Source organism: Drosophila elegans, unplaced genomic scaffold, assembly GCF_018152505.1.
Source record: "Drosophila elegans isolate 14027-0461.03 unplaced genomic scaffold, ASM1815250v1 contig_183, whole genome shotgun sequence".
In the NCBI taxonomy this organism is placed as follows: domain Eukaryota; kingdom Metazoa; phylum Arthropoda; class Insecta; order Diptera; family Drosophilidae; genus Drosophila; species Drosophila elegans.
In genome coordinates, this window is record NW_024545550.1 from 2,798,652 (window position 1) to 2,821,714 (window position 23,063).

Genomic DNA, 23,063 nt, shown 5'->3' on the forward strand with positions numbered 1-23,063 from the left:
TATAGATGGAAAATTTAGATATTCTTTTGCCAAATACAAAAATGTTGGCTTAGAAGATTTTTAACAAGAAATTTAATAATACATTTTTGGAAAATATGAAACCATATTTTTACGTTAAATATTTTTATAATTTTATGATTATCCTTCTTTAAGATCAGCTTTAAACATATATTTTTAATTGAGTGGTAAGAGAAAATGTTTAAATAAATAAAATATTTAAAACAGAAAAAAACAACTTAAAAAAAAAACAAAACAAAGAAAAACAAAAGATCAAGTTGCAAGGCGACCCCTGTCATTTGTTTATTTACTAGTTAAAATTGCAGGACTCTCCCTCCGTTGAAATAAAAAAAAAAATGCTCCGTAGAGCCAGTTCCCGGATGTTGTCGAGGATCAGTGTCCGCCAATACGCCGATGCAGTCAACATCACGGGCAGTGTGCGAGCGGCGTACGCCAAGGGAATGGCGGCACGACCCCTCGACAAGCAGCTGCTGCCTAAGTCCATGTACGGCGGAATCAACTACGTGACCCTGCTCACGGGCAGCACAATCATCGGCCAGCAGGGAGCCAAGTTCGTGACGACGCTGCTGCAGAGCAGCCGGGTGCCCGTGGAGACGCAGATCATCGAGGCGGGACAGGACGATGAGTACTTCAACTCGGTGCTGCGGAATAGATCCGCCGTTCACGTCGACATCCAGGCGGATGGGCCGGCCAAGGAGAAGGCGCTCAAGATCAGTAACGATCTGGATTTGTATGTGTTCAAGACCCGGACGCGCAGCTTTCCCGGTTTCAACTGCCGCTTTCCGGGCGTGGATATCCAGATGATTGGCCAAAACAACATGGGCAACTACAGCGAGCTGGAGTATTCACCCGTAAAGGGTGTGGTGGAGGCCCTATCCGTCGTTACCCAGAAGGGCAATGAGAAGTACCTGAAGCACGCCTTCGCTGCGGCGGCCAAGGCGGGCCGGAAACGGGTGACCCTGATCAACAAGGCCAAGGAGTGGCCCATTAGCGATGGCTCCCTGGTGAAGGCCGCCATGGAGATGCACTGCGACTATAAACACTGCCTGGAGCTGGAGCTCATGGAGGTGGAGGAGGCCGTCAGCCGGCTGATCACCGACCCCACCTACTTCGACTGCCTCTTCGCCAGCGATCGCTATGCCACCTTTCTGTCCACGATCTGCAGTGGTGTCTGTGGCGGAGCCAATCTCTTCAGTGCCGTGGAGATCGGCGATCACCATGCCGTGTTCAAGCCCCTGCAGACAAAGCTCTCGCTGACCAACTATGCCACCCTGAGTGCCTATGGGATCGTGGCCACCATTGTGGATCTCTTCCAGCACCTGGGTCACGACAAGTGCGCGGATGCTCTGTGGACCGAGATGCTGCGCACCATGGAAGAGGGTATCCGCACCCAGGAGTTCGGGGGCAAGGACAACGGCGAGTACGTTATCTGCAACATTGTCAACAAATTGCGATGCCGAAGTTTGGGTATGGCTTAAGCCAGGAAAAACCTGCGGTCAACCCTGCTATATCGAACATAATCATTCCTAGATTAATAATGAATTGATAATAAAGGCTAACTTTTCCTAAAATTAAAACGAAAATGTTTAACCAACACTACCAACATTAACTTTACTAAATCGGTGACCAAAACAAATCATTATACAATTTTAAACGTTTGACGTGCGGAAGCCATCAGGAGTTTCGTCGCTTCAGGTTATACTTGAGCTGGGGATCAAAAGTTCGGTTATTAACCTGCTAAGCACCACAAATATTTCCGAAACATTTCAAAATTTACCAGTTAACTACTCAAAAAAAAAAAAGTGAAAAGGAAGAAGGAATCTTTTTAAAAAATTTAGTTTAATTAATTAAAAAAAAGTAATTTTTGTAAAAGTTTTTTAAGGCCTAAATACATCGGAAATAGTTGTTTTTGGATAGTCTAAAACTAGGCTTTAAAGCCCGTAATCGCACCTGCTCCTCCTCCGTGCGCAGCTTACTCTCGCTCATCCTCATCTTCCAGTTGTCCGTGTAGGTCACCAGCTCCACCATCGTCTTGAAGGAAACATTTTTCTGTGGCTTCTTGAACAACTTGCCCTTTGCTTTTTTACTAGGATACATCATGTAATCGTATACGATGGCCTGATCGTCCACTTCATTGATAATATCCTTCTCCGATTCGGCTGATTTGGTTAGATCTTCTGCCATCTCAGGAAGTTTCTTTGGTTTCTGGCGTAGTTTTGTTAGGCTGTCCATGATCCGGGGGCAATTTAGTGTGATTTTGTCATAGAGCTATCAAAAATGTATCAAAACTTCAATTGAGTGTTGTTGAAAAGTCAGATTCCAAGTGCCTGCTGCGCGTGTGTAATAAACGTTATGTCCTCCCATTTGCACGTACAATTTGAATAAATTTATGCTCCCAGCCGGCGGCTGTAAACAACTACATAAATACCGGAGTAGAACCTATTCTGGGTGGTGAGGTATTCGGTGGGTGGTGGCAATAAAACGTCTGGCCAGAAGTGAAGCATATTTGCAGGCGCCAAAAACAAAAGCCACAACACAATTGCCCAGCATGTAGGGCCGTGTAAACCCCAGTCGATACTTTATCATCATGCAAATGGCCACCGTGCCTCCTTCGTAATCCCTCCCCCGGCTAATAAGTACGATAAACGACTCCGCAACACAAACAAAACAGCGAAAGGGAGCTGAAGGATAAACAAAGACAAAAATTCTGGGAGCCGTGGAGTAAATCCTTGCCGTGGGCCATCTTGAGTTATGGCTCAATTCCCGGTTAACAAGAAGGAAAGACAATTGTTTTACACACATAGCGGTTGTAATTTATTCGCCACTAGAAAAGTTTTCTTTAATAAATTTTAGTTGAACCAAAACACACACCCACACACCCACACACCCATACACACATCCTTTTTAGCAGCTCTCGTAGTGTCCTGGTCATTGCTCCAGTTCGTTGGTGGGTCCATGGGTAAGCTTAGCCTTCAGGGATCCGCAGACCATCATGCAGGTGAACAGGGACAGCTCCAGGACGCGGCACATGCAGTAGGCCACCACATCCAGCAGGTGCTCCACGACTCCCAAGTACAGACACATGCGTGGGTGAGTGATGGGTGATTGGGTGGCTTTTATAGCGGCTACTGAATGCAGTTATTCCCTTGCTCAGTTGACTCCTCTCTGTTTTTCACTGCAATAATGTCCTGATAAGCTTAGTCCTTTGTATCGAATCTGCTGATAAATTGCACACTGTTTTTATCCCACGAACTCTTTTCCTTAAATGATAACACTCCGCTGGCTGGCCTACCGTTATATTCAATCCTGTTGCTGTATCAAAACACGAAGTTCCTCTTCGTCCTCGTCTCGAATTTCTCTACAGAAACAAAACGAGAGCAAAACAAGTGCCGAAACTCTCTCTGAGGGAGAGAGAGGGAGAGAGTGGGAGTGCAAGGAGGAGAGCGGGAGAATGGGGAAGTGGGACAAGGATAACAAGGAGATTCAGGGGATTCCTGCCACTGGCGGTGCATGCGCAAACTGGTTCACTTCGACTACGCTGCAATGCCAAAACAAGGAGGGAAATTAATGGATACTGATAACAGACAATACCCAATTTAGGGATTTTCGGGACCTGAATTTTTGGGAACAATACTTTGGAAGTTGGTATCTGAAAAATTAATAAATCTATCAAGTAATTTTAAAAATTAAATTTAATTTAAGACAGAAACAAGTACATTAAAGTTAAACACATAGTTTCGAAGCATTGCCAAAAAAAAAACTTAAGTTTATTTTATAGTTTTCTATTCAAAATTTGGATAACTAAAGGCATAACACATTGCTTAGGGTTTTAACTAAAAAGTTATTTGAAGGTCCTGCTTTAACATTTATTATTTTATTTTTTTTTAAATTTAAATTAGACTATGTTAATTAGAATTAGCCTTCAGCTATAGCTTCAAGGCCTTGTAAAATTAATTATTTTATTGATGAGTGAATTTCGATGGGTAACAAAGTATCCCTTAAAATCTATAGTCACCAAACACAAGGTAATTATCATTCCATGATATATATTTCATAGCCATTTAATAGTGGGATACTTGCTCTGTCAGTTAATAGTTTGATTCGACAACTGACTAGACGGCAAATGTCGTGTTTTCACCAAGGACACTACCTTCGCAGGACCAAACACAACCACTGGGTTGGCCGCCTCGACCATATGGTGGTTCCTAAGCAGAGTTGGGTCGGTGCAGCATATGGTCACTAGACGCGAGCCAGAATGCAGCTCGCCAGCGGGTTAATTGATGGCCCTGCCATTCAGTACGGTAGCTCATCCTCGCCACCTCTCCCTCTCTTTGACTCTCCCGCTTCCACTCGTGTGTGCCGTTGAGCGTGAAAGTCACAAATTACGGGGAACAGAGCAGAGGAGAAGATCACATGGTATGATAGCACCAATTTGGCAAGATATGACGCGTGCCCTGTGAGAGAGAGATGACAGTACTTGGAAGTGTAGGTGGGCAAGCGAAAAGTAGAAAGAGAGAGACAGAGACAGAGAGAGAGAGAGGTGAGGCAGAGGCACACTTCTAACCCCTAAGTGTGCGGCCGGGGGTCAAAGTCACCCCTGCTCCTCGGGGAGATCCTTTCGGCCGGGTAATATGGTAATAACTGCGAGGATCCTGGGGCCAGGGGTCATTTGCGGGCCGTTTACACAAACTTGGTCAGCACGGCGGTGAAAATATTTGTAGAACGCATCTCGCGGGGGTTGACTGTAGTGCAGCGACTCGGGATCGTTTCAGTTGCATCGAAACTTTCAGGCTGCGCGGATCTGCCATGAGCTATTACTATTCGTCTGCCTCCGAGGAGGACGGCAGCTCCCAGTATTTGGGCAGTCCCAACTATAACCTCACACCGCAGACCGCAGTTTCCTCGCAGGATTATGGACAGTCGGCTTTTCTGTCGCCGGAATGGCAGTTCCTGGATGCCGCAGGCGGGGCACAAACTGAGCTGGCGACCATCCTGGAGATCCCATCCCATACCAGTGAACAGCAGACCAAGCGGCGTAGCACCAGCTCCACAGGATCCGATGGAAGGAAGAGCTATTCAGGCAGTGAGCTGACCAACCTCAGTCCCACTGTCAAAAAGCGGAGACGACAGGCGGCCAATGCCCGGGAAAGAAAGCGGATGAATGGCCTGAACGAGGCCTTCGATCGTCTGAGGGAAGTGGTGCCTGCGCCCTCCATCGACCAAAAGCTGTCCAAGTTCGAGACCCTCCAGATGGCCCAGTCCTATATCCTGGCCCTGTGCGACCTCCTCAACAACGGTGATGTGGAGGTGGATGCGGCCACCTACACCATCTTCGGCGGCAGCGAAAGCAGCTTCGGGTTGAGCGGAGGATCCTTATCATAGATGAATACCTAAAATCATTCTCTATTAGATTTAAGCTTTGTGATTTTTTCTTACTGTTGAATAGGCTAAAGGTATAAATGAAATAAATGGAATATGAATTAAACTGAATTGAATTAATTTATTGAGGTTGCAAACTTTATTTTTTTGTTTGTTTATTTTGACCATTAACCTTTCTTTGGTACTTTAAAAGAGTCAAATTGTTCTACTTTAAATAATGATTTGCTTGCTTTTTACATAATATTAACAACTCACGCAGTTAAACTTAAGAATAAAACTAAAATCTGGCTAAACATTTGTTAAAGTGGGTTTTGTGATGCTTTTTACCTGTAAATAGTTTTTTGTAAGCCGGCTCGAGGTCATGTGATGTGATGGTGAAAATAAAAAATAAAATTCTAATATATCCTCTCCAAATTTAAAAATATAAAAATAAAGTTTATCGTTGCAAATTTTATCGTTTATCGTTGCAAATTTTCAGATAACACTTCCTTTTTTTTTTTTTTTAATTTTAGCACCCCACTACTAAAGCCCTCATTTTCAAGCACCCTAGATTCAATTGGCCATCGGATTGTTGGCTACGCCTCAATGGCTCCGAAAACGATCATAAATTGATTGGTGAAAAAGTTCATTGATAGGAGAATGTCAAGTTTTGGTCTAACCCCGAAACGATCCCGAAACGATCTCGAAACTCTACCGCCACCCAAGTAAGCGGCGAAGCGTAACGCCCCTTGATTCCTCGACCAGAACTCCTCTCATTGAATAAAAGGCAGCTGAGTCCTGCGGCTTCGGTTGGGTGCTGTTCTTTATATGATTCGAGGATGGCCAGGATGGCCGAAAAAGTGTGCGTAAGGACATAACAACTACAGATTGATCACCGAGGAACTTTTTGCTTGGGCTTTATAGGCGGCTTGGGTGGTTTTGGATTCACACCGGGATCCTCACTATGGACCGTGATGTGCTGTACCTCAACTTCGTCCTTGCCGAAGGAGTTCTTCGAGGGCCGAAAGCCGGGGTCCGGTGGATGCAGGACTATCACCTCTCGCTGGTTTTCGCCGAAGGTCAAATTACGGAAGGGATTGTTGGTGAGCAGAAGGGTTCGGTTCTCGTCCAGGATGGGGGCGTTGGCTTTGTGGGATGGCCGAAGAACGGGTCGCCTTGGCCTGGCTAGTAGTGTGCGTCGCATCTTTCGCAAAGGAGGCACCCCCGGATTCGGCGCCATAATTGTCCTGTTGAGATGGTCCTTGATGATGCCCAGCGCGGTGTTGGCCAGGAGGGGCGGAACCGCGAAGGAACCCAGAACGGAGAGACCCTCCTCGCTGGGCGGGAACTGCTGAGATCGCTGCGATTGGCTCGCGAACGACGGATTGGTCCAGGACACGCTCTGAAAGCCGGAGCACTGCCGCTGGCAGTGCAGCTGCTTGCCAGACGCCTGTCCTGAGCCCATCCGCTGGCCATCGGGTCGTCCAATTGGCTTCTTCGGCACCACAAGGAGGTACTTATGGTTGTTACCTTCGTCCTGTAATTTGCAAATAAAATATGCGGCCGATTTTAGGTCAAAGGGCAACTTGCTGTTGGCAGCTGCATTGGTGTCCATAGTTGGTTTCTTAGCACTGGATGGTCCTCCAGTTTTCGCAGTGGCGGGTCCTTTCTTGATCGGTTCTCCTGGCTGAGTCCTTGGAGTCCCCAAGTGGCGAATGGGGCTGGCGGATCTTAACTGCACCTTGGTTGATTTTACGGTCTTTGGGGAGGGATTATTTTTAACAGAAGACGGCTGAGAATCATTAGTAGATACTTCCTTCGGTTCCACCTTGATTTTATTTGACTTTACATTAGCTTGGACTGGCGGTTTCTTGACTTTTCCAATTGATTCTTTCTTTTGGTCCTGGCATTCCATTAGAGCGTTAAGTACCTTACATATACTACCAGCTTGCTTTCGTTGATTTGACACAACTATGTTGGCTTCATTTGGACCACTGGGAGGACCGCAAATACAATCCTCATCAGAGTATATGTTGTCATTGGAATTACTATCCTTGAATTTTGAGTATTTTCCTTCATCAGGATCCCCAACATCGTTGCTATTGCCTTTATCATCTGTTCCAGGAGCATTCGAAATCTGTTTCTCGTTTTTACTCCTTTTTGGTAAAGTAGTTTCGGGCGATCTATTTTCATTTCTATTTTTGTATTGTTCATATCTTTTGCCTTCGGAGTTGTCATTTTCAGTGGTTCTTTTTTGAATCTCCTCTTTGTTTTTATACAAAGTCTGTGGATCATTTTGCGTTTTCCTATTTTGCGCAGAATCTTTATACCTATTGTCTGTTTCTGGAAATACATATTCACTGCAGAAGCATTCATTTTCTGAGTTCAATATATCTGGTCCCCTCGAAAAAGATGGTTTCTTTTTCAGAGCCAAATTTTCTTTATTTCGGTTGCGATTGTTATTTTGATTATCCGAATTTATATACGCCTGATCCTCTCTTTCGGAGAAGTAGTTATCATAGCCCTTACCCCTTTTGTCGCTTCTATAAGCTTGTGCTCTATCATATCCATTTGATTCCTTATAAGTTCGGTTTCGGTTCTCCCTCAAAGGATATTCATTATAGGCATTTCTGGCCATATATCCATCGGAATCAGTGTTATCGCACCTGCACTCCATTGCTGTTCTTCCAGTACTTCTGTATTTATTTTCATTGCGGTAATCCTTCGGAGTTCTTTCATTATTTTTATTTGGTACATTCTTTTCCTCCCTTCTCGAATATTTTCTGCTCATTTCGGCGGGTCGACCATCTTCAGGGCTAATATCATAGTCGTGGTTAGCATTTCTATATCCTTTTGCTTGATATTCATTATCATCCGAATCACATTCACAATCATCACAGCCCTCGGGAGCTTCATTTCTTGCATTCCCAAAAGTTTCAAACTCATTCTTGGATATTTCGGGATCTTTAGTTTTGTTCGTTGGCTCAGTCCTATACCTATTTCTTGGTATCATTTCTCCTTCACCACGTTCTTGGGGAGATTTTCTCGGCCTTTCTTTATGGGCGCCTGCAAAAGCAGCATATGGGCACGTGTCATCATTGCACTCGTAGTCTTTTCTTCTGGAGCTTTTATGTTTACCACTTTCAAGTTTTGAGTTTCTAATTTCCTGAATATTTCTTTCTTGACGTACGGTACGATCTTTATCTTGTCTTAATGTATAGCCCCGAAACGGACAGGTTTCGTCATTGCAGTTTGCTTGGTTTCGCCTTTTTGAGTTACTAGGTTCTTCTTCTGATTTTTTCTTCGGTTTTACAATATTTTCCCTGCTTTGACCTTTGGATCTTGTCTTGGGACTTAGCTTTGGTTCGTTAAAGCTACCATTATCTGGAGGATTTCTATCTTGACCTTGTGATTTACTTTTGGAACTTGGTTTTACCTCCTCCTCGTAGCCGCGATTCCTTGTAGACGGTCTTGTTCTCATCGCATTTATGTCTTCCCTGGGATTAAGGCGATCGTATGCCGAAGACTCTATTTTTTGGGAGTCGTCGGTTTGAAGCTGGTATACTTTTGAATGGTTTGGTTTCTCGGTACGATCTCTCCTCGGCCTAGGAGGGCTGTAATCTTCATAGTTGGAATTGGGGTAACTAACCACCATATCATCATTGCGAGGTCTCCTTTGGCTTGGGCGTTCTTCATTTGGATAGTGCCTGTTAGCTGGACACCTTACATCGTCACATCGTTTAGACCTCTGAGGTGAACCATCTCGAATCTTTTGGGGAGGATTCTCATCATTATACTCGCGTCTTCTCCCTCGAGCAGGATATTCTCCATATTTGTTAAACGATTCCTCTTCATCTATTACTTTACGCTGTCGTTTTTGCAGATCATTTCGCATTTGTTTTCGATGTGCCTGCTCATCGTAAATTGGGTTATCCAGACTGGCAAGAGAGTTTTCTTCAGGATTAGCAGCTCTGTCTTGGGTTTGGTAGTTCCCTCTGTTCGATCGTTCCCTTTGATCGTTGAATCGTGTTTCTCTTTTAAAGGCAGGACACTCTACAAACTCATAGTTCTCTCTCTCTGGTTGACCTTTTGCGTGTACATTTGGTGGATAAGTTGATGCCCCATTGCCTGGTGCCTTATTTTCCATTTCCAGGGGCCAAGACTTTGATAGTGGTGCCATGGGCATCTGTGCAGGACTTGGAGCAGAAAACGTGGACTGATCCGGAACCCACACGTTTGGGTCCTCTGCATTGATGCAGTAAACGATAGGTTGATTCGGGTATGCACCCCGTCCGTACTCATTTTCCATTTCTTCATAAGCTTGATTTGGTGGAGGATAAGTTTGACCAAAGTTTGTGGCATTCTGATCAAACTGTTGAGGTGGGTAGTAGTTTACTTGGGCTGGAGCCAAAGATCGATTGCAGTACATGCACTGGCATCCATAGATATCGCAGCGTTGTGGATTTGGATTTGATTGGTAATAAGAGCAATAACATTGATTTTGAACTGGCTGGTTGCTATTGTGGTTACCCTGATCGGAAATCGGTTCGTTGTTGCTGTTTCGGGCTAAATCGTTCTGCTGACCGTTTTTCTTTAATAGCAGTACATTTAACTGATCCTCTCCTGACTGCCGGCGATCGTTCTGTTTGCAGCTGCATTTTTGGTCCTGATCGGAGTCTCCTTCTTCGGAGTAACTGCCACGTGGATTTTCCTCTATCGCCAACCGATACTGAAGTCTCCTGCAGATGGCATCGTTATTACGTTTCCACCTTCCGCTGCCGGACTTTCGACCGTCAGGTACCTCTTTTTGACCCCTGGGCACATATTTCTGGCGCTGTTGACCGTAAAGCCTGGGACCTGGCCAATTATCGTTTGGTACTACATTATTGGTGGACTCTTCACCATGCCAGTTACCCATATCCACAAACACGCCATTTTGTTGGGTTCTTGGAGAACTTTTTTGCCTGTTCGTAAAGGAGCTTGGATACTCATCCTGAGCGTGTTTCAAATTCGCGCTTCGCTTTTGTCTGCTTTGGGATTCGGATTGAGATTCCGGTATTCCGTTTCGATTTTGAATGAGTGTTTCTGAACAACCTTGAGTCTCATCCTGACTAATTGTCACCGGATTTTGGCCCCCTTCCAAGGAACTCCTACTTCCGGAAGGTGCAATCTGAGTTTGACCTCTTCCATCGTAAGTTGTGCATTGGCTGTGCCCATCCTCAACTTCATCTTGGTTGCACTGGACACAATAGGTTGTGGGATACCAACGATCATTGCCGGAGGTGGCTCTTTCTTTGTAACTCCTAATGTGTTGTTCTTGATCCGGCTCTGGTTCTAATATCATATTGTAAATAGTGTAACCGCTGGAGCAAGGAGTTAAGTAAGCTATAAGAGAAATTTGTATAAAATATAGTTATATTTTCTGCCTGGCAAACCCACCTCCACGGTCGCAGAATGTGGCCTCCGAAAAGGCAGGGTGATAATTGGCTTTAATGGAGCTACAATCGTCCATAATTAAGACATCCTCCAAAAGGCAATTGAGTTGACTGAAACTGGCCTGGCACTACGAGTTAGGGAGATTCCTGGTAAACTTTTAGGTATATATTTTATTTGACCACTTACCTCTTTCGATTCCTCGAAATCCAGGTTACCCAAGAACTGAAGGTCCTCAAAATAAGAGTGTCTGGGAGCGTAACTAAACCCCTTACGCTGGCTGAGCCGGATGGCGGCGCACTCTTTGGAGTAGTAATTTCGGAGGCTGAGCACCTGAAGTTTCACTTGGTCAGGAGTTAGGCCGCATTTCATCTGCCTCGTTATCCATCGCCAAGCGTCCTCTTTTACAGAGCCACTATGGAATCCTGGAGATTTGGGATTCCACAGGCATTCGTTGGATCGATATAGACGAATAAGCTTTTGGGTCCTTTCTAAGCGCTCCATATTCGAATGCGAGGTGATATCCTTGGGTGTCATTATGCCTCTTTGTCCCTCGCAGTCCTTCTAGGTGATCAATCTAACATAGCGTTGTCCCTGTCTGGCTGCTATTGGTAAAATGGCAGGAATATCAACTTGGAACTATTTTTTTGTCGGCCCTAAGCCGAAGCAATTTTGACGTACAACTCGAAACTTAACTTAACTTAAAGGTTATTTGATGTTAAATCGTATATGTAGCCTCGATATATATTTTAAAACTCCATTTAATTGGTTTCAATAAAATCCTAGTAATAACCCTTTTACTTTAAAGAATTCTTGTGTAATTTATTAACAGTTCCTAATTTTCCGTTACAGTTGGCAACGATAACAGGGTAACCTATCAGTCTACTACAGCCAATAACGGTATATTTAGTATTTTCGGGAAAATGAACTTGTTAGGTTTTCCACCACCTCGCGCGGTATTAAGCGTGGCATCCAGAACGGTCACACTGGCCAACGCGAAAATAGGCAAATAAAGTCAAGTTTTGTGTGCCACAAATTCCGACCCACTGGCGTATGAGAGTGCATTTAACGGCCGCACTTAAGCATTCCGGGACAGTGCAAAATCCGTACGAGGCACCCAGGACCGAATTCGCGATCTCTCGCGATCGAAATCGACCCCTCTGTCTGGTATAACCACAAAATTTTCACTGCATCTATTCGAGCCGCCCCAACCCAATTTTCGCGAGTGCGACGGAGTCGGAAAAGCAGCGGTGGAACGGAAAGGAAAAAGACGGTCATACGGAATCAGTAAATCGCGCGGGCAGTACCAGTACCAGATAGTGCTGTAGTGATTCGCGGACTCGCATCCACGTAAACAGCTGCATGCGCAGAGGTCGCGCCCAGAGCTCCAGTGCAAATCTTAGCCAGAAAGAGCCAACTCCGTCGTGAAAATGTCCGCGGAACGCGAGATTCCCGCCGAGGACAGCATCAAGGTGGTCTGCCGCTTCCGACCGCTGAACGACAGCGAGGAAAAAGCCGGCTCCAAGTTCGTGGTCAAGTTCCCCAACAATGTGGAGGAGAACTGCATATCCATAGCGGTATGTTGTCTGGTTCCAGATCGGTTTTACAAGTCACCAATCCGCTCGGGATTCCCTTTATTCCCCCGATTTCCCTATGTGTTATGCATTAATCTCTGCGTGCCGTGCCATGACGTCATGCCTATTAGCGTACATTTACCCTTCCTTACCCAAAATTGCCGACCAATTGGAATGCCAGCCGAAAGAGAGAGGCACTAGAGTTACCCATGAATAATTGCACAAAGCAAAACAAAAATACATACATATGTATGTTTCATCATAAGAAACTACTCCAAATCAATATTGCTTTGCATTAAATTGATTTTCCCCCCGCAAGGAATAGGGTGTGTAAGCGGCATACAGCAAGAGCAAGGGAGAGGGAAGACCACCCACTAGAAGGTTTTCTGCTTAAAGCGGGTGTTGTTGGGTGTTCCATTCTTTTGGGCCGCATAAATATGCGCTTTTCTAGAGTTTCCAGTCCGCCTCCAGTGCTTACCTCACTTACATTTCCACACACAAACACATAGACACACAGCGAGACCGCCTTCCACTCCCCCTCCCCCGCCGCCGCCACCGCCGACAGTGAGTCATGCACGCAAACCGTATAATAAAAAAGAACGAAAAACAATAAGAGCAACTTTGAAGGCAATGGAATTCGCTTGTATTGTTTTTATATTCGACATGAAATGTGATTAGTTTGTATGCTACGAGTTTTCCGCTGTTCGGCTTTTCCGCCAAGTGCTGACCAGGTGTAGTCCATCATTTTCCTGGTAAAAACTTGGGCAATTGAACCAGTTCCAAAAAGTCAGCACTACTAATATATGTATGAACCTCCATTACTCTCCATCTCGCCCTCTCCCTCTCTCTCTCTCTCTTTCTCTCGCTCTGTCTTTCTTCCGCCGCTCGTTATTCACTATTCTTCCCCCCACCCCCCTCAACTTACCATTTCTTAATGCTCATAATTACAATCTGCTTCGCGGCCATGCGTTGAAAATGATTTGAAAGCAGTCAGCGGGAAAGCGGGAAGGAGAAAGGGGGAAAGGGGGAAGAGGAATTGAATCTTCGAAAGAAATTTCACCGCAACTGTTGGAACAACTATAGATGTATATGTATATGTGTATGTGTGTATACTATACCAAAAACATAATCCCCTCCGTCCGCAGGGCAAGGTCTATCTGTTCGACAAGGTCTTCAAGCCGAATGCCTCGCAGGAGAAGGTGTACAATGAGGCGGCCAAGTCCATTGTCACGGACGTCCTGGCCGGATACAATGGAACGATATTCGCCTACGGCCAAACGTCCTCCGGCAAGACGCACACGATGGAGGGCGTGATCGGGGACTCCGTGAAACAGGGCATCATACCGCGCATCGTCAACGACATCTTCAACCACATCTACGCCATGGAGGTCAACTTGGAGTTCCACATCAAGGTCTCCTACTACGAGATCTACATGGACAAGATCCGGGATCTGTTGGACGTCTCCAAGGTGAACCTCAGCGTGCACGAGGACAAGAACCGGGTGCCGTACGTCAAGGGCGCCACGGAGCGATTCGTCTCCTCGCCGGAGGACGTCTTCGAGGTGATCGAGGAGGGAAAATCCAACCGTCACATCGCTGTGACCAGTGAGTCTCCACCCGCTAATGGGGTCCGAACAATGTCAGCCAAGAATCTATAGTTGAAATGCAAAACAAATTGATTAAGTGAGGAAAAAGATATAGCAGCTACAAAGTCTTTGGTTTGCCTTATCTATGATCGGGCGAAATATATGATACAAATTTCTTAACAAGATTGCTGTCTTAATTATTAACATTTTGTTCGAAAACCCATAGCCAACATTGACCTAAAAATTGCCCTAAAAAAATTATGTATATTTTAAAAACCTTATAAAATAACTGAGAGGACAGTGTTTTAGTGCCAGTGCTTAAATTTTACAAGTGTACAAACATGAGATCATTTGATATTTTAATTAGTCACTTTATTCAATTATCTGTTAGCGAGTTTACACTTTTTCTTTCGTAGATTTTTTAAATATTGTTGCATATTTACTAAAATTGTTTAAAATAATTATTTGTATCAGATTCTCTGCAGATTACTTCTTGAAAAAATTTAAGGATAAATTAAAATTTTACTTGGATTCCAGTTCATTGCTCTGATCCCAACTGCTTTGATTGTATGTTCTAGATCACAGTAACCATTGTTCCATCCTTTTCAGACATGAACGAGCACTCCTCACGATCGCACTCAGTATTCCTCATTAATGTGAAGCAGGAGAACTTGGAGAACCAGAAGAAGCTCTCCGGCAAGCTGTACCTGGTCGATTTGGCCGGTTCCGAGAAGGTTTCCAAGACAGGAGCCGAGGGCACGGTTCTCGATGAAGCCAAGAACATCAACAAGTCGCTGTCGGCCCTGGGCAATGTCATCTCCGCTTTGGCGGACGGCAACAAAACGCACATACCCTACCGCGACTCCAAGCTGACGCGCATCCTGCAGGAGTCGCTGGGAGGCAACGCACGCACAACCATCGTCATCTGCTGCTCCCCGGCCAGCTTCAACGAGTCGGAGACCAAGTCCACGCTGGACTTTGGCCGACGAGCCAAGACCGTGAAGAACGTGGTTTGCGTGAACGAGGAGCTCACTGCCGAGGAGTGGAAGCGGCGCTACGAGAAGGAGAAGGAGAAGAACGGCCGGCTCAAGGGCAAGGTGGAGAAGCTGGAGATCGAGCTGGCGCGTTGGAGAGCGGGCGAGACCGTCAAGGCGGAGGAGCAAATCAACATGGAGGATCTCATGGAGGCAAGCACGCCCAATCTGGAAGTGGAGGCGGCGCAGGCGGCAGCGGCGGAAGCCGCATTGGTTGCCCAGCGAACTGCCCTCGCCAACATGTCGGCTTCGGTGGCCGCTGGTGAGCAGGCCAGGTTGGCCACGGAGTGCGAGAGACTCTACCAGCAGCTGGACGACAAGGATGAGGAGATCAACCAGCAGAGCCAGTACGCTGAGCAGCTCAAGGAGCAGGTGATGGAGCAGGAGGAGCTGATCGCCAATGCTCGAAGGGAGTACGAGACGCTGCAGTCGGAGATGGCGCGAATCCAGCAGGAGAACGAGTCGGCCAAGGAAGAGGTCAAGGAGGTGCTCCAGGCTCTCGAGGAGCTGGCTGTTAACTACGACCAGAAGTCGCAGGAGATCGACAACAAGAACAAAGACATCGACGCCCTCAACGAGGAGTTGCAGCAGAAGCAGTCTGTGTTCAATGCCGCCTCCACGGAGCTGCAGCAGCTGAAGGACATGTCCTCGCACCAGAAAAAACGCATCACCGAAATGCTGACCAATCTGCTGCGCGACCTGGGCGAAGTGGGCCAGGCCATCGCCCCCGGCGATTCCGGCATTGACCTCAAGATGAGTGCTCTGGCTGGCACGGATGCCAGCAAGGTGGAGGAGGACCTCACCATGGCTCGGCTGTACATCAGCAAGATGAAGACGGAGGCGAAGAACATTGCCCAGCGTTGCGCCAACATGGAATCGCAGCAGTCGGACTCCAACAAGAAGATCTCCGAGTACGAGCGGGATCTGGGCGAGTATCGGTTGCTCATCTCGCAGCACGAGGCGCGTATGAAGTCGCTGCAGGAGTCGATGCGCGAGGCGGAGAACAAGAAGCGTACACTCGAGGAGCAAATCGATTCGCTGCGCGAGGAGTGCGCCAAACTGAAGGCCGCCGAGCATGTGTCCGCCGTGAACGCCGAGGAGAAACAGCGGGCGGAGGAGCTGCGCTCCATGTTCGACTCCCAGATGGACGAGCTGCGCGAGGCCCACACCCGCCAGGTGTCCGAGCTGCGGGACGAGATTGCCGCCAAACAGCATGAATTGGACGAAATGAAGGATGTCCATCAGAAACTGCTGTTGACTCACCAACAGATGTCGGTCGACTACGAGAGGGTGCGCCAGGAGGAGGCCGAGAAGTCCAACGAGCTGCAGAACATCATCCTCACCAACGACCGGCGCGAACAGGCTCGCAAGGACCTCAAGGGACTGGAGGATACGGTGACCAAGGAGTTACAGACGCTGCACAACCTGCGAAAGCTGTTTGTTCAGGACCTGCAGGTACATTTAAATTGGATTTCTATCTTTTCCTTTCTATACTTTAAGCCAATCAAACTCTTAACTCATTCGTTCACTTTGTTTTCTAACAGCAACGAATCCGGAAAAACGTGGTCAACGAGGAAAGCGAGGAGGATGGCGGATCCCTGGCGCAGAAGCAGAAGATCTCCTTCCTGGAGAACAACCTCGACCAGCTGACCAAGGTGCACAAGCAGTTGGTGCGGGACAACGCCGACCTGCGGTGCGAGCTGCCCAAGCTGGAGAAGCGCCTGCGCACGACCATGGAGCGGGTGAAGGCTCTGGAGACGGCGCTGAAGGAGGCAAAGGAGGGCGCCATGCGGGACCGAAAGCGCTACCAGTACGAGGTGGACCGCATCAAGGAGGCGGTGCGACAGAAGCATCTGGGCAGGCGCGGCCCACAGGCACAGATCGCCAAGCCGATCCGCGCCGGCCAGGGTGCGATCGCCATCCGTGGAGGTGGCGCCGTCGGCGGTGGAGCGCCGCTGGCCCCGGCTAATGCTGTACACTCGTAGATCCGATCACCACCACCCGTCGCCGCCCAGTTCAGCTCCGCTTTAAACTAAACTAAATCGATTACGTTATACATACTTAACATAACTGATAATTGCCTTCGCTTAGAGAGATGTCGTGTCGCGATCATGTGCAGCGCTTTAAATATACATACATACATATAATTTAATTAAATAAATGAGAGGAAACCGGAAATTAACTAAATTTTACAAACCGAAAATAATAAAACCCACAGATATGTAAGGACATCTATGTACGTTAAGAGTATTTATAAACTTTTCAAACATAAACCTAAATAAAAGTCGCAGACAAATTAAGGTCGCTTCGGTTTGATTCTATATTCGGTTCAAAAAAAAACTATTGAGGATCATTTGGCTAAAAGGTATGGCATTGCCTCCTGCTACAGTCGCATGTTGTAGCCAGTGCCGCATATGTTGTGGTGCTCCCACTCCTCGGAATCGCTGATCACCTGCCATTCGTACCACACTTTGGTCGCATCCACACAGCGCCAGAACTTGATGTTTATGGTCTGGCCCTCCTTCAGAGTCCTTGGACGCTAAAAGGTCAATTAACTAACATTAGATGGGTGACCTTCAGAGGATCTAAACGTTGCTCACCGTTGGGAAAAACATAGGGAACCAGGAGAACATGCCCGCCGTGTGGGTCAGCGGGTTGATGCTCAGGCAGATGTCCTTGTACAAATGGGTATCAAAGTATCCGCCGATTCCGTGCAGCATACAATCCTTTTTGACAGTAAACGTGAGCATCTTGCAGCGAGTATTGTCTATCTTCTCCGCTCGATTGGGATGCGTGAATTCAAACAGGGCCTGCGGCTCATCGATGTGGTAGATGTTCTTCAGCAGCGACACATAGCCGTAGTCGAAGGCAGGCACTGTGGATACCAGTTGACAGACATTCTGATGCAGCACAGCCGTCATGAGTGGATTAATGTACGAGGTGGACTTGTAGGGTATGCTAATGCCATCCGGTTTGAGCAGCTTCAAAGCTCCGTCCAGGCACTCGGGTGAAAGTTCATTGTCGCCAAAGGAACCGAGTAATTCGGACACCATTATGTCAGCCAGCTCGGGAGGCGAAAAGTCGCGCATGTCCTTGGAGAAAATGTGAACGTCTATAGGATTAAAGGGAATTAGGCTTTATTTGAAAGTTGTTTTTTCGTGTTCCTACCCTTGTTGGCCCAAAGTGTTTTAACCATATAGGAGAGCGTGCGAATGGCATTCGTATTCTTCTCTATAATGTACAGCCGCACTTGGCGCTTGGTCAGCTCAGCTGCATTGAACACAGCCCGCGCAAGAGGACCGCGTCCGCCACCCAACAGCATGACCACTGTCTAGAGGGGAAAATTTTTAAATTTAGAATATAGACTTAGATTTTACATTTAGAACAGTGGCATTCCCTTACCAACTTGGTTTTGGCCTCTTCATCGCTGACTTTGTCTAGCAAAGCCGCCTGTATTGCGTCCTGGTAGAGCTTGTATTTGACGGGATCAGTCTCAAATACTTCATATGTATAGCTGTCCAGATTATCGCACAGTGGCTGCAATGGGATCTCCAGCATGTTTTCATAGCTAGCAAAGGAAGGAGTTTATCACAAGAGCCATTTAAGTTAACAAATTCGTAGCATGACACGCACCTGTTTAGCATGTGTGTGTCGCAGTTCTCACTGATTAGCTTCTTCAGATAGTCCGCATACTGGGACAAAGCCTTGTCGGTGGGATTCGTGGAGATGATGATGTTGGCCCTTACAGAGATGAAGTGTCCGATGATGACCTGCCACTCCTTCTTCAGCACGCAGTAGTTGGAGCGATTCCTCACGAACAGGGAGGATGGAATAATGATGGCCTCGATGGGCTCGCCCAACCAGCGACGCACTGTCTCCTTGCTCGGCCGATCCGAGTCGTTTAGCTCGATTACAACCTTCACCTTGGTGCTCTGTTTGACGGCGATTCGCAGGTTGTTCCACCAGTGCCATGGGTCATTGTGTTCCGCGCGACTCACATCTTCGGCGGACGCATCTTTGCGGTGCTCAAAGGTGGCCAGCTCGGGATTGGTGATGGGCACCTGTATGAACCAGTTGCCTAGGGGGAAGAGATCTTTGAATAAGTGGCTACAGTTTCCGCTCCAACGACCAGTTCCATACCCTTTGTCTTGGTCCGCACAATGTCCGCCAGATTGGCGTTTTCCGGACCGCGCAGTCGCACCATCACGCTGCCCACGTTCTGCAGGTGCTCCGCCCAGGCCACGTCCCGCAGCAGCACCTCTCGGGCGTGCTGGCGCAGCTTGGCGTTCGGCGAGTCCACGTCCACGTCGGACATGGTGAATATCACCTTGGAGTTCCAGTCGACGGCGCTGAGGATTGTGGCCGGGTATGTGGGATCCGACTCGTCCGGTTCGAAGGGCACCATGTTGGCGTTGATGGAGGTGGCCACCACATTGTAGTTGTTCGCATAGGCTTTCTCGATCAGCTTGGGAATGCTGCTGACGCCCTCCTGGTGCAGGCAGACGTAGTAGGTCATCATATAAATCTCCACTTGCACTGCGCCGCTTCAAAAAGACCAAAAAATGCGGTGACCGGTGCGAGTGTGACCGTACGTCACGAGAAGTCAAATAGACCGAATGGTGTGACCGCCGCACCAAAGCCGCAAAATACTGCATACTGCATTTCACCGCATATTGTTGACAATTGTTTGTGTCGTCGTTTGCCAATTTTTGTGTTTTCCCCAATTTGTATGATAAGCAATAGCTTCCGGGCCTCCAATAGCATGTAATTCAGGGTGTTCATGGCTAACCGCGATGTATTCTCCAAGATCCTGCCAAATGTCAAGTTGGGCACCCGTTACGACGAGGATGGGCGTGAAGTGCAAGTGAGTCAACGGAGCTCTTCCTGCCGGCTGTCCCTAATCCAAATTCGATTCCCATCCAAGGTGGAGCGTCGCGAGGACTCGGATGCCACGGCCAAGGAGCAGGACACCTTCGACATCCTGGTGGCAGCGGGATATTACCGGGCCCGCATCAAAGGCCTTTCCGCCTTCGATAAAGTTGTGGGTGGCATGACCTGGTGCATCGAGTGCTGTGACTACGGTGTGGACGTGGACCTGCTCTTCCACGAAAGTCTCTCCATAGGACAGAAGATGTGAGATATACATACAATAGAAGGGTTCGGCATAAAATCACTTGCATCACTTAATTTCCAGAGCTCTGGTGGAGAAGATTGTCTCTGTCCTGATCGACATGAAGTGTCCACACAGCCTGGAGCCACATCAAGTGCAGGGTCTGGAATTCCTGGCCATACATCCCGTCATCCAGTGGCTGGTGAAGACCTCTGTAAGTCACCCACAGAGCTATAAGTATACAGTTCCGGTCAAATCAATAGCATTCTTAAAGCTTTTTATTTCATGGCACAACAGCATTTCCATTTAAATTTTCTTATAAAGTATACTATTTAAATGAAAAATGACTAAGCTTATAATAATTCCCTTTCTAGGTGGAAAATCGAGCTGAGCGTGGCCAGCGGTTGAAGAGATTCGCCATTGGCCAGTTCCACAATCACTATCAGTACAAAAGCGACAAGGACAATCTCACCAAGATACGCTTGGCCTCCACCCACATCAAGGCCATTCAGGAGCTGTACGGCCCCAGGAGGCTGTACGAGCGCCAGGAATCTCCTAGGGATGATGATGATGTGTCCCGGGTGCGACTTACTCTCCTAGAATACGGAGATCCAGGACCAATGCTCAAGAGCAGCGCAGAAAGAAAGGCAGATCAGGGTCCTGGGGAAACAGCAGAGGTGGGATTCCATTCATTTCTTTAAACCTATTCCCTATTAAAGTGTTCTCTTTTATCTGCAGCTCGATTTGGAGGAGTATCTGCGCAGTTTATCCCTCGCAAAAGATGACTTAACGGGCAATCAAAAACGAATCGATCTCGATCCCACAGCGCGGCAAGAGCTGCAACAGCACTATGCCGAGTTTAAGCTGGAAATGGAAACGGATGCTCAAGATCTGAAGGCACAAAATCAACAGAAACGTCTTGAGGCGGCCAAAATTGCCCTGGAACACAAAGTTAAGCGTTACTGCAAGGACAAGGAGCAGCTGCAGGAGGCAGAAAAGGAGCAGAAGCAGAAGACCAAGGAAGTGGAGGAGCAATTAGATACCTTAAATACTGAGCTGAAAGCACACAAGGAAACGCAGGATAATGCAGATCCAAAGTGGGTTCAAAAATACAAGGCATTCTATCAGTTGTTTGTATTTTTAATGTACTTTTTAGGCTCCTTGAAAAGGTTCAAAACCTACTGCAGCAACATGAAGAGCTGAAGAAAAGCGAGGCGGAATTTAAGGAATCTTGTCGCACCGATTTGGCTACCCTACAGCAGCAAATTGAGTACGTGTTTAATTAAAAACCAAATCTAAAGTGGAAGATTATTATATAGCCATTTATTTTCGCAGCGACCTGGAAGCATTTAGTGCCCAAGATGCGGAGACTCAAGCTGCAGCCCTGGCGGGCGAGGAGCAACGCCTGAAGGAGCTGCGCCTGCAGCTGGCCAAGCGGAACCGCGGAATCGTGGCCATCGAACGGAAGCTGGATGCCATACCCGATCGCACAGAGCTGGCCCAATACCAGCGACGCTTCCACGAGCTGCACAACGAAATGAGCGGCAAGCATCTGGAAACCAAGCAATATTACACCCTGTACAACACGCTCAACGACAAGAAGCGCTACCTGGAGAAGGAGCTGGCCCTCCTCAACTCCATCTGTGAGGCCTACAACGAGGGCATGATGAGTCCGCACGGCCGTGAGGACTTCATCCGCCAGTTCGAGTCCATTGTGGACGGGGTGAAGAGCGCCCAGGACAAGGTGCGTCACAAGTACAACGAGGAGCGGATGCGTCGCGACGAGCTGAACGAGGAGCTGCAATCGCTGCTGGAACTGCAACGTCAGTATGCCCTGGCTGTCAAGCAGCTCACCCGCGAGTGCCAGCGCTGCGAGCAGCTGCAGCAGGAGCTCAGGTCAATTAGGAGCAGGACCCAGTCCTAGCCCATTTTAACTATTGATTAGCTAACACGAAACACTCTTAGCGAATTCGTTCAATAAATTATATCGCCCCAGTTGTAGTGCAATTATCCAGGAATCCAAACGAAACGTTCTTATCCAAGCATTTTCCTCGCACATTTGTCAAGCTTAACTTTAACCTTTGGCCCTGTCGTCCCCTCTCATTTATCATATATTCGAGTATTTATGGAATTCCTGTCACTCCCGCAGGGTCAGCAGTTTATTTCCATACAGCAGTCGCTGTGTGATTGAGCATCCCACATGCAGCTAGTGAAATTTGCATATTTGCATTGCTATCAGCACACTTTATTCCGTTCCATTTGGTGCTCTAATTAATATGCAGCCCGCTTAGTGGCATGCCGAGCAATCAGAGCCACTTCAGGATCCTCGGACTGCTATGCTCCTGGATTGCTGGACTGCAGCTGCTGCTTGCGGTAAATTAATGTCCTTGCACCTTAACATTGAATTCAAGCTGAGCCATTGCAATTACATTTTATTGCGTGGCAATCAATTCCATTCAACAAGTGACATTGAGACGTGGAGTGGATTGGAGTGGAGGCGGGGAAAAATGAGAATTGTGGCCCACTTCCTGTCTTCAGCCTTCGGCCATTTGGCCAAGATAAATTTGCAGCGTATGACAAATATTTAAAGCGAGAAGACCTCCGGCAAAGGTTAAACCGAAGTCCTTGACAAACATTTCACAACTAACTTTATGGGAACTCTGCTCCCGGCTGGCCTTGTCTTCTCCACCCACTTCTAAATCGACCTTATCGAACAGAAAACACACCCATATAGAACCAGTCAGGCATATTCCGCCCATATAAAGTCTATAGTCAGTATAAATATGTGTAAAATGGGAGGTTGCCGACTCTGGATAAAAGTGAAAGCCAACAAGGACCCATATCCTCCCGTATTTCCTCATTTGTATTTGCTATGGCATTTCGCCCGTCCAAACACAAAGGCTGAATGGAAATGAGATCGAATGGGGACTGATTGGGGATGGTGATGCTA

The 23,063-nt window shown here is 47.3% G+C and overlaps 8 protein-coding genes across 10 annotated transcripts; 4 read left to right on the forward strand and 4 right to left on the reverse strand.

Moving 5' to 3' along the window:
• Positions 1-305: 305 nt before the first annotated feature.
• Positions 306-1,589, forward strand: LOC108137896 (isocitrate dehydrogenase [NAD] subunit gamma, mitochondrial). Its single transcript, XM_017259837.2, has one exon. It carries the CDS (start codon positions 354-356, stop codon positions 1,494-1,496), a length of 1,143 nt encoding a protein of 380 aa, XP_017115326.1. The 5' UTR covers positions 306-353; the 3' UTR covers positions 1,497-1,589.
• Positions 1,590-1,603: 14 nt separating this feature from the next.
• LOC108137897 lies at positions 1,604-2,334 on the reverse strand. The gene is made up of 2 exons (XM_017259838.2): positions 1,969-2,334; positions 1,604-1,725 (listed from the first exon to the last, which is right to left on the reverse strand). Exons 1-2 carry the CDS (start codon positions 2,248-2,250, stop codon positions 1,693-1,695), a joined length of 315 nt encoding a protein of 104 aa, XP_017115327.1. The 5' UTR covers positions 2,251-2,334; the 3' UTR covers positions 1,604-1,692.
• Positions 2,335-2,805: 471 nt separating this feature from the next.
• LOC108137915 lies at positions 2,806-3,351 on the reverse strand. Its single transcript, XM_017259855.2, has 2 exons — positions 3,311-3,351; positions 2,806-3,234 (listed from the first exon to the last, which is right to left on the reverse strand). The coding sequence occupies exon 2, from the start codon at positions 3,100-3,102 to the stop codon at positions 2,947-2,949; it is 156 nt and encodes a 51-aa protein (XP_017115344.1). The 5' UTR covers positions 3,103-3,234; positions 3,311-3,351; the 3' UTR covers positions 2,806-2,946.
• A 1,470-nt stretch (positions 3,352-4,821) lies between these two features.
• Positions 4,822-5,400, forward strand: LOC108137990 (protein lin-32). Its single transcript, XM_017259967.2, has one exon. It carries the CDS (start codon positions 4,825-4,827, stop codon positions 5,398-5,400), a length of 576 nt encoding a protein of 191 aa, XP_017115456.2. The 5' UTR covers positions 4,822-4,824.
• Positions 5,401-5,939: 539 nt separating this feature from the next.
• Positions 5,940-11,479, reverse strand: LOC108137884 (homeobox protein 2). 2 transcript variants are annotated; one of them, XM_041707555.1, is made up of 4 exons: positions 10,999-11,479; positions 10,816-10,939; positions 6,967-10,761; positions 6,830-6,913 (listed from the first exon to the last, which is right to left on the reverse strand). In XM_041707555.1, exons 1-4 carry the CDS (start codon positions 11,344-11,346, stop codon positions 6,903-6,905), a joined length of 4,278 nt encoding a protein of 1,425 aa, XP_041563489.1. In that variant the 5' UTR covers positions 11,347-11,479; the 3' UTR covers positions 6,830-6,902. The 2 variants fall into 2 exon arrangements, with proteins under 2 accessions (XP_041563488.1, XP_041563489.1); XM_041707554.1 differs by having other exon boundaries at positions 5,940-10,761.
• A 294-nt stretch (positions 11,480-11,773) lies between these two features.
• Positions 11,774-17,303, forward strand: LOC108137936 (kinesin heavy chain). The gene is made up of 4 exons (XM_017259889.2): positions 11,774-12,386; positions 13,529-13,988; positions 14,579-16,458; positions 16,548-17,303. The coding sequence occupies exons 1-4, from the start codon at positions 12,240-12,242 to the stop codon at positions 16,986-16,988; spliced, it is 2,928 nt and encodes a 975-aa protein (XP_017115378.1). The 5' UTR covers positions 11,774-12,239; the 3' UTR covers positions 16,989-17,303.
• Positions 17,304-17,309: 6 nt separating this feature from the next.
• LOC108137937 (protein arginine N-methyltransferase 5) lies at positions 17,310-19,607 on the reverse strand. 2 transcript variants are annotated; one of them, XM_017259891.2, is made up of 6 exons: positions 19,144-19,607; positions 18,637-19,081; positions 18,406-18,571; positions 18,172-18,334; positions 17,604-18,115; positions 17,310-17,542 (listed from the first exon to the last, which is right to left on the reverse strand). In XM_017259891.2, the coding sequence occupies exons 1-6, from the start codon at positions 19,520-19,522 to the stop codon at positions 17,387-17,389; spliced, it is 1,821 nt and encodes a 606-aa protein (XP_017115380.1). In that variant the 5' UTR covers positions 19,523-19,607; the 3' UTR covers positions 17,310-17,386. The 2 variants fall into 2 exon arrangements, with proteins under 2 accessions (XP_017115380.1, XP_017115379.1); XM_017259890.2 differs by having other exon boundaries at positions 18,637-19,096.
• A 64-nt stretch (positions 19,608-19,671) lies between these two features.
• On the forward strand, positions 19,672-22,137 carry LOC108137938 (coiled-coil domain-containing protein 93). The gene is made up of 7 exons (XM_017259892.2): positions 19,672-19,867; positions 19,928-20,136; positions 20,198-20,327; positions 20,488-20,790; positions 20,852-21,210; positions 21,270-21,383; positions 21,449-22,137. Exons 1-7 carry the CDS (start codon positions 19,784-19,786, stop codon positions 22,035-22,037), a joined length of 1,788 nt encoding a protein of 595 aa, XP_017115381.1. The 5' UTR covers positions 19,672-19,783; the 3' UTR covers positions 22,038-22,137.
• The last annotated feature ends 926 nt before the right edge of the window (positions 22,138-23,063 follow it).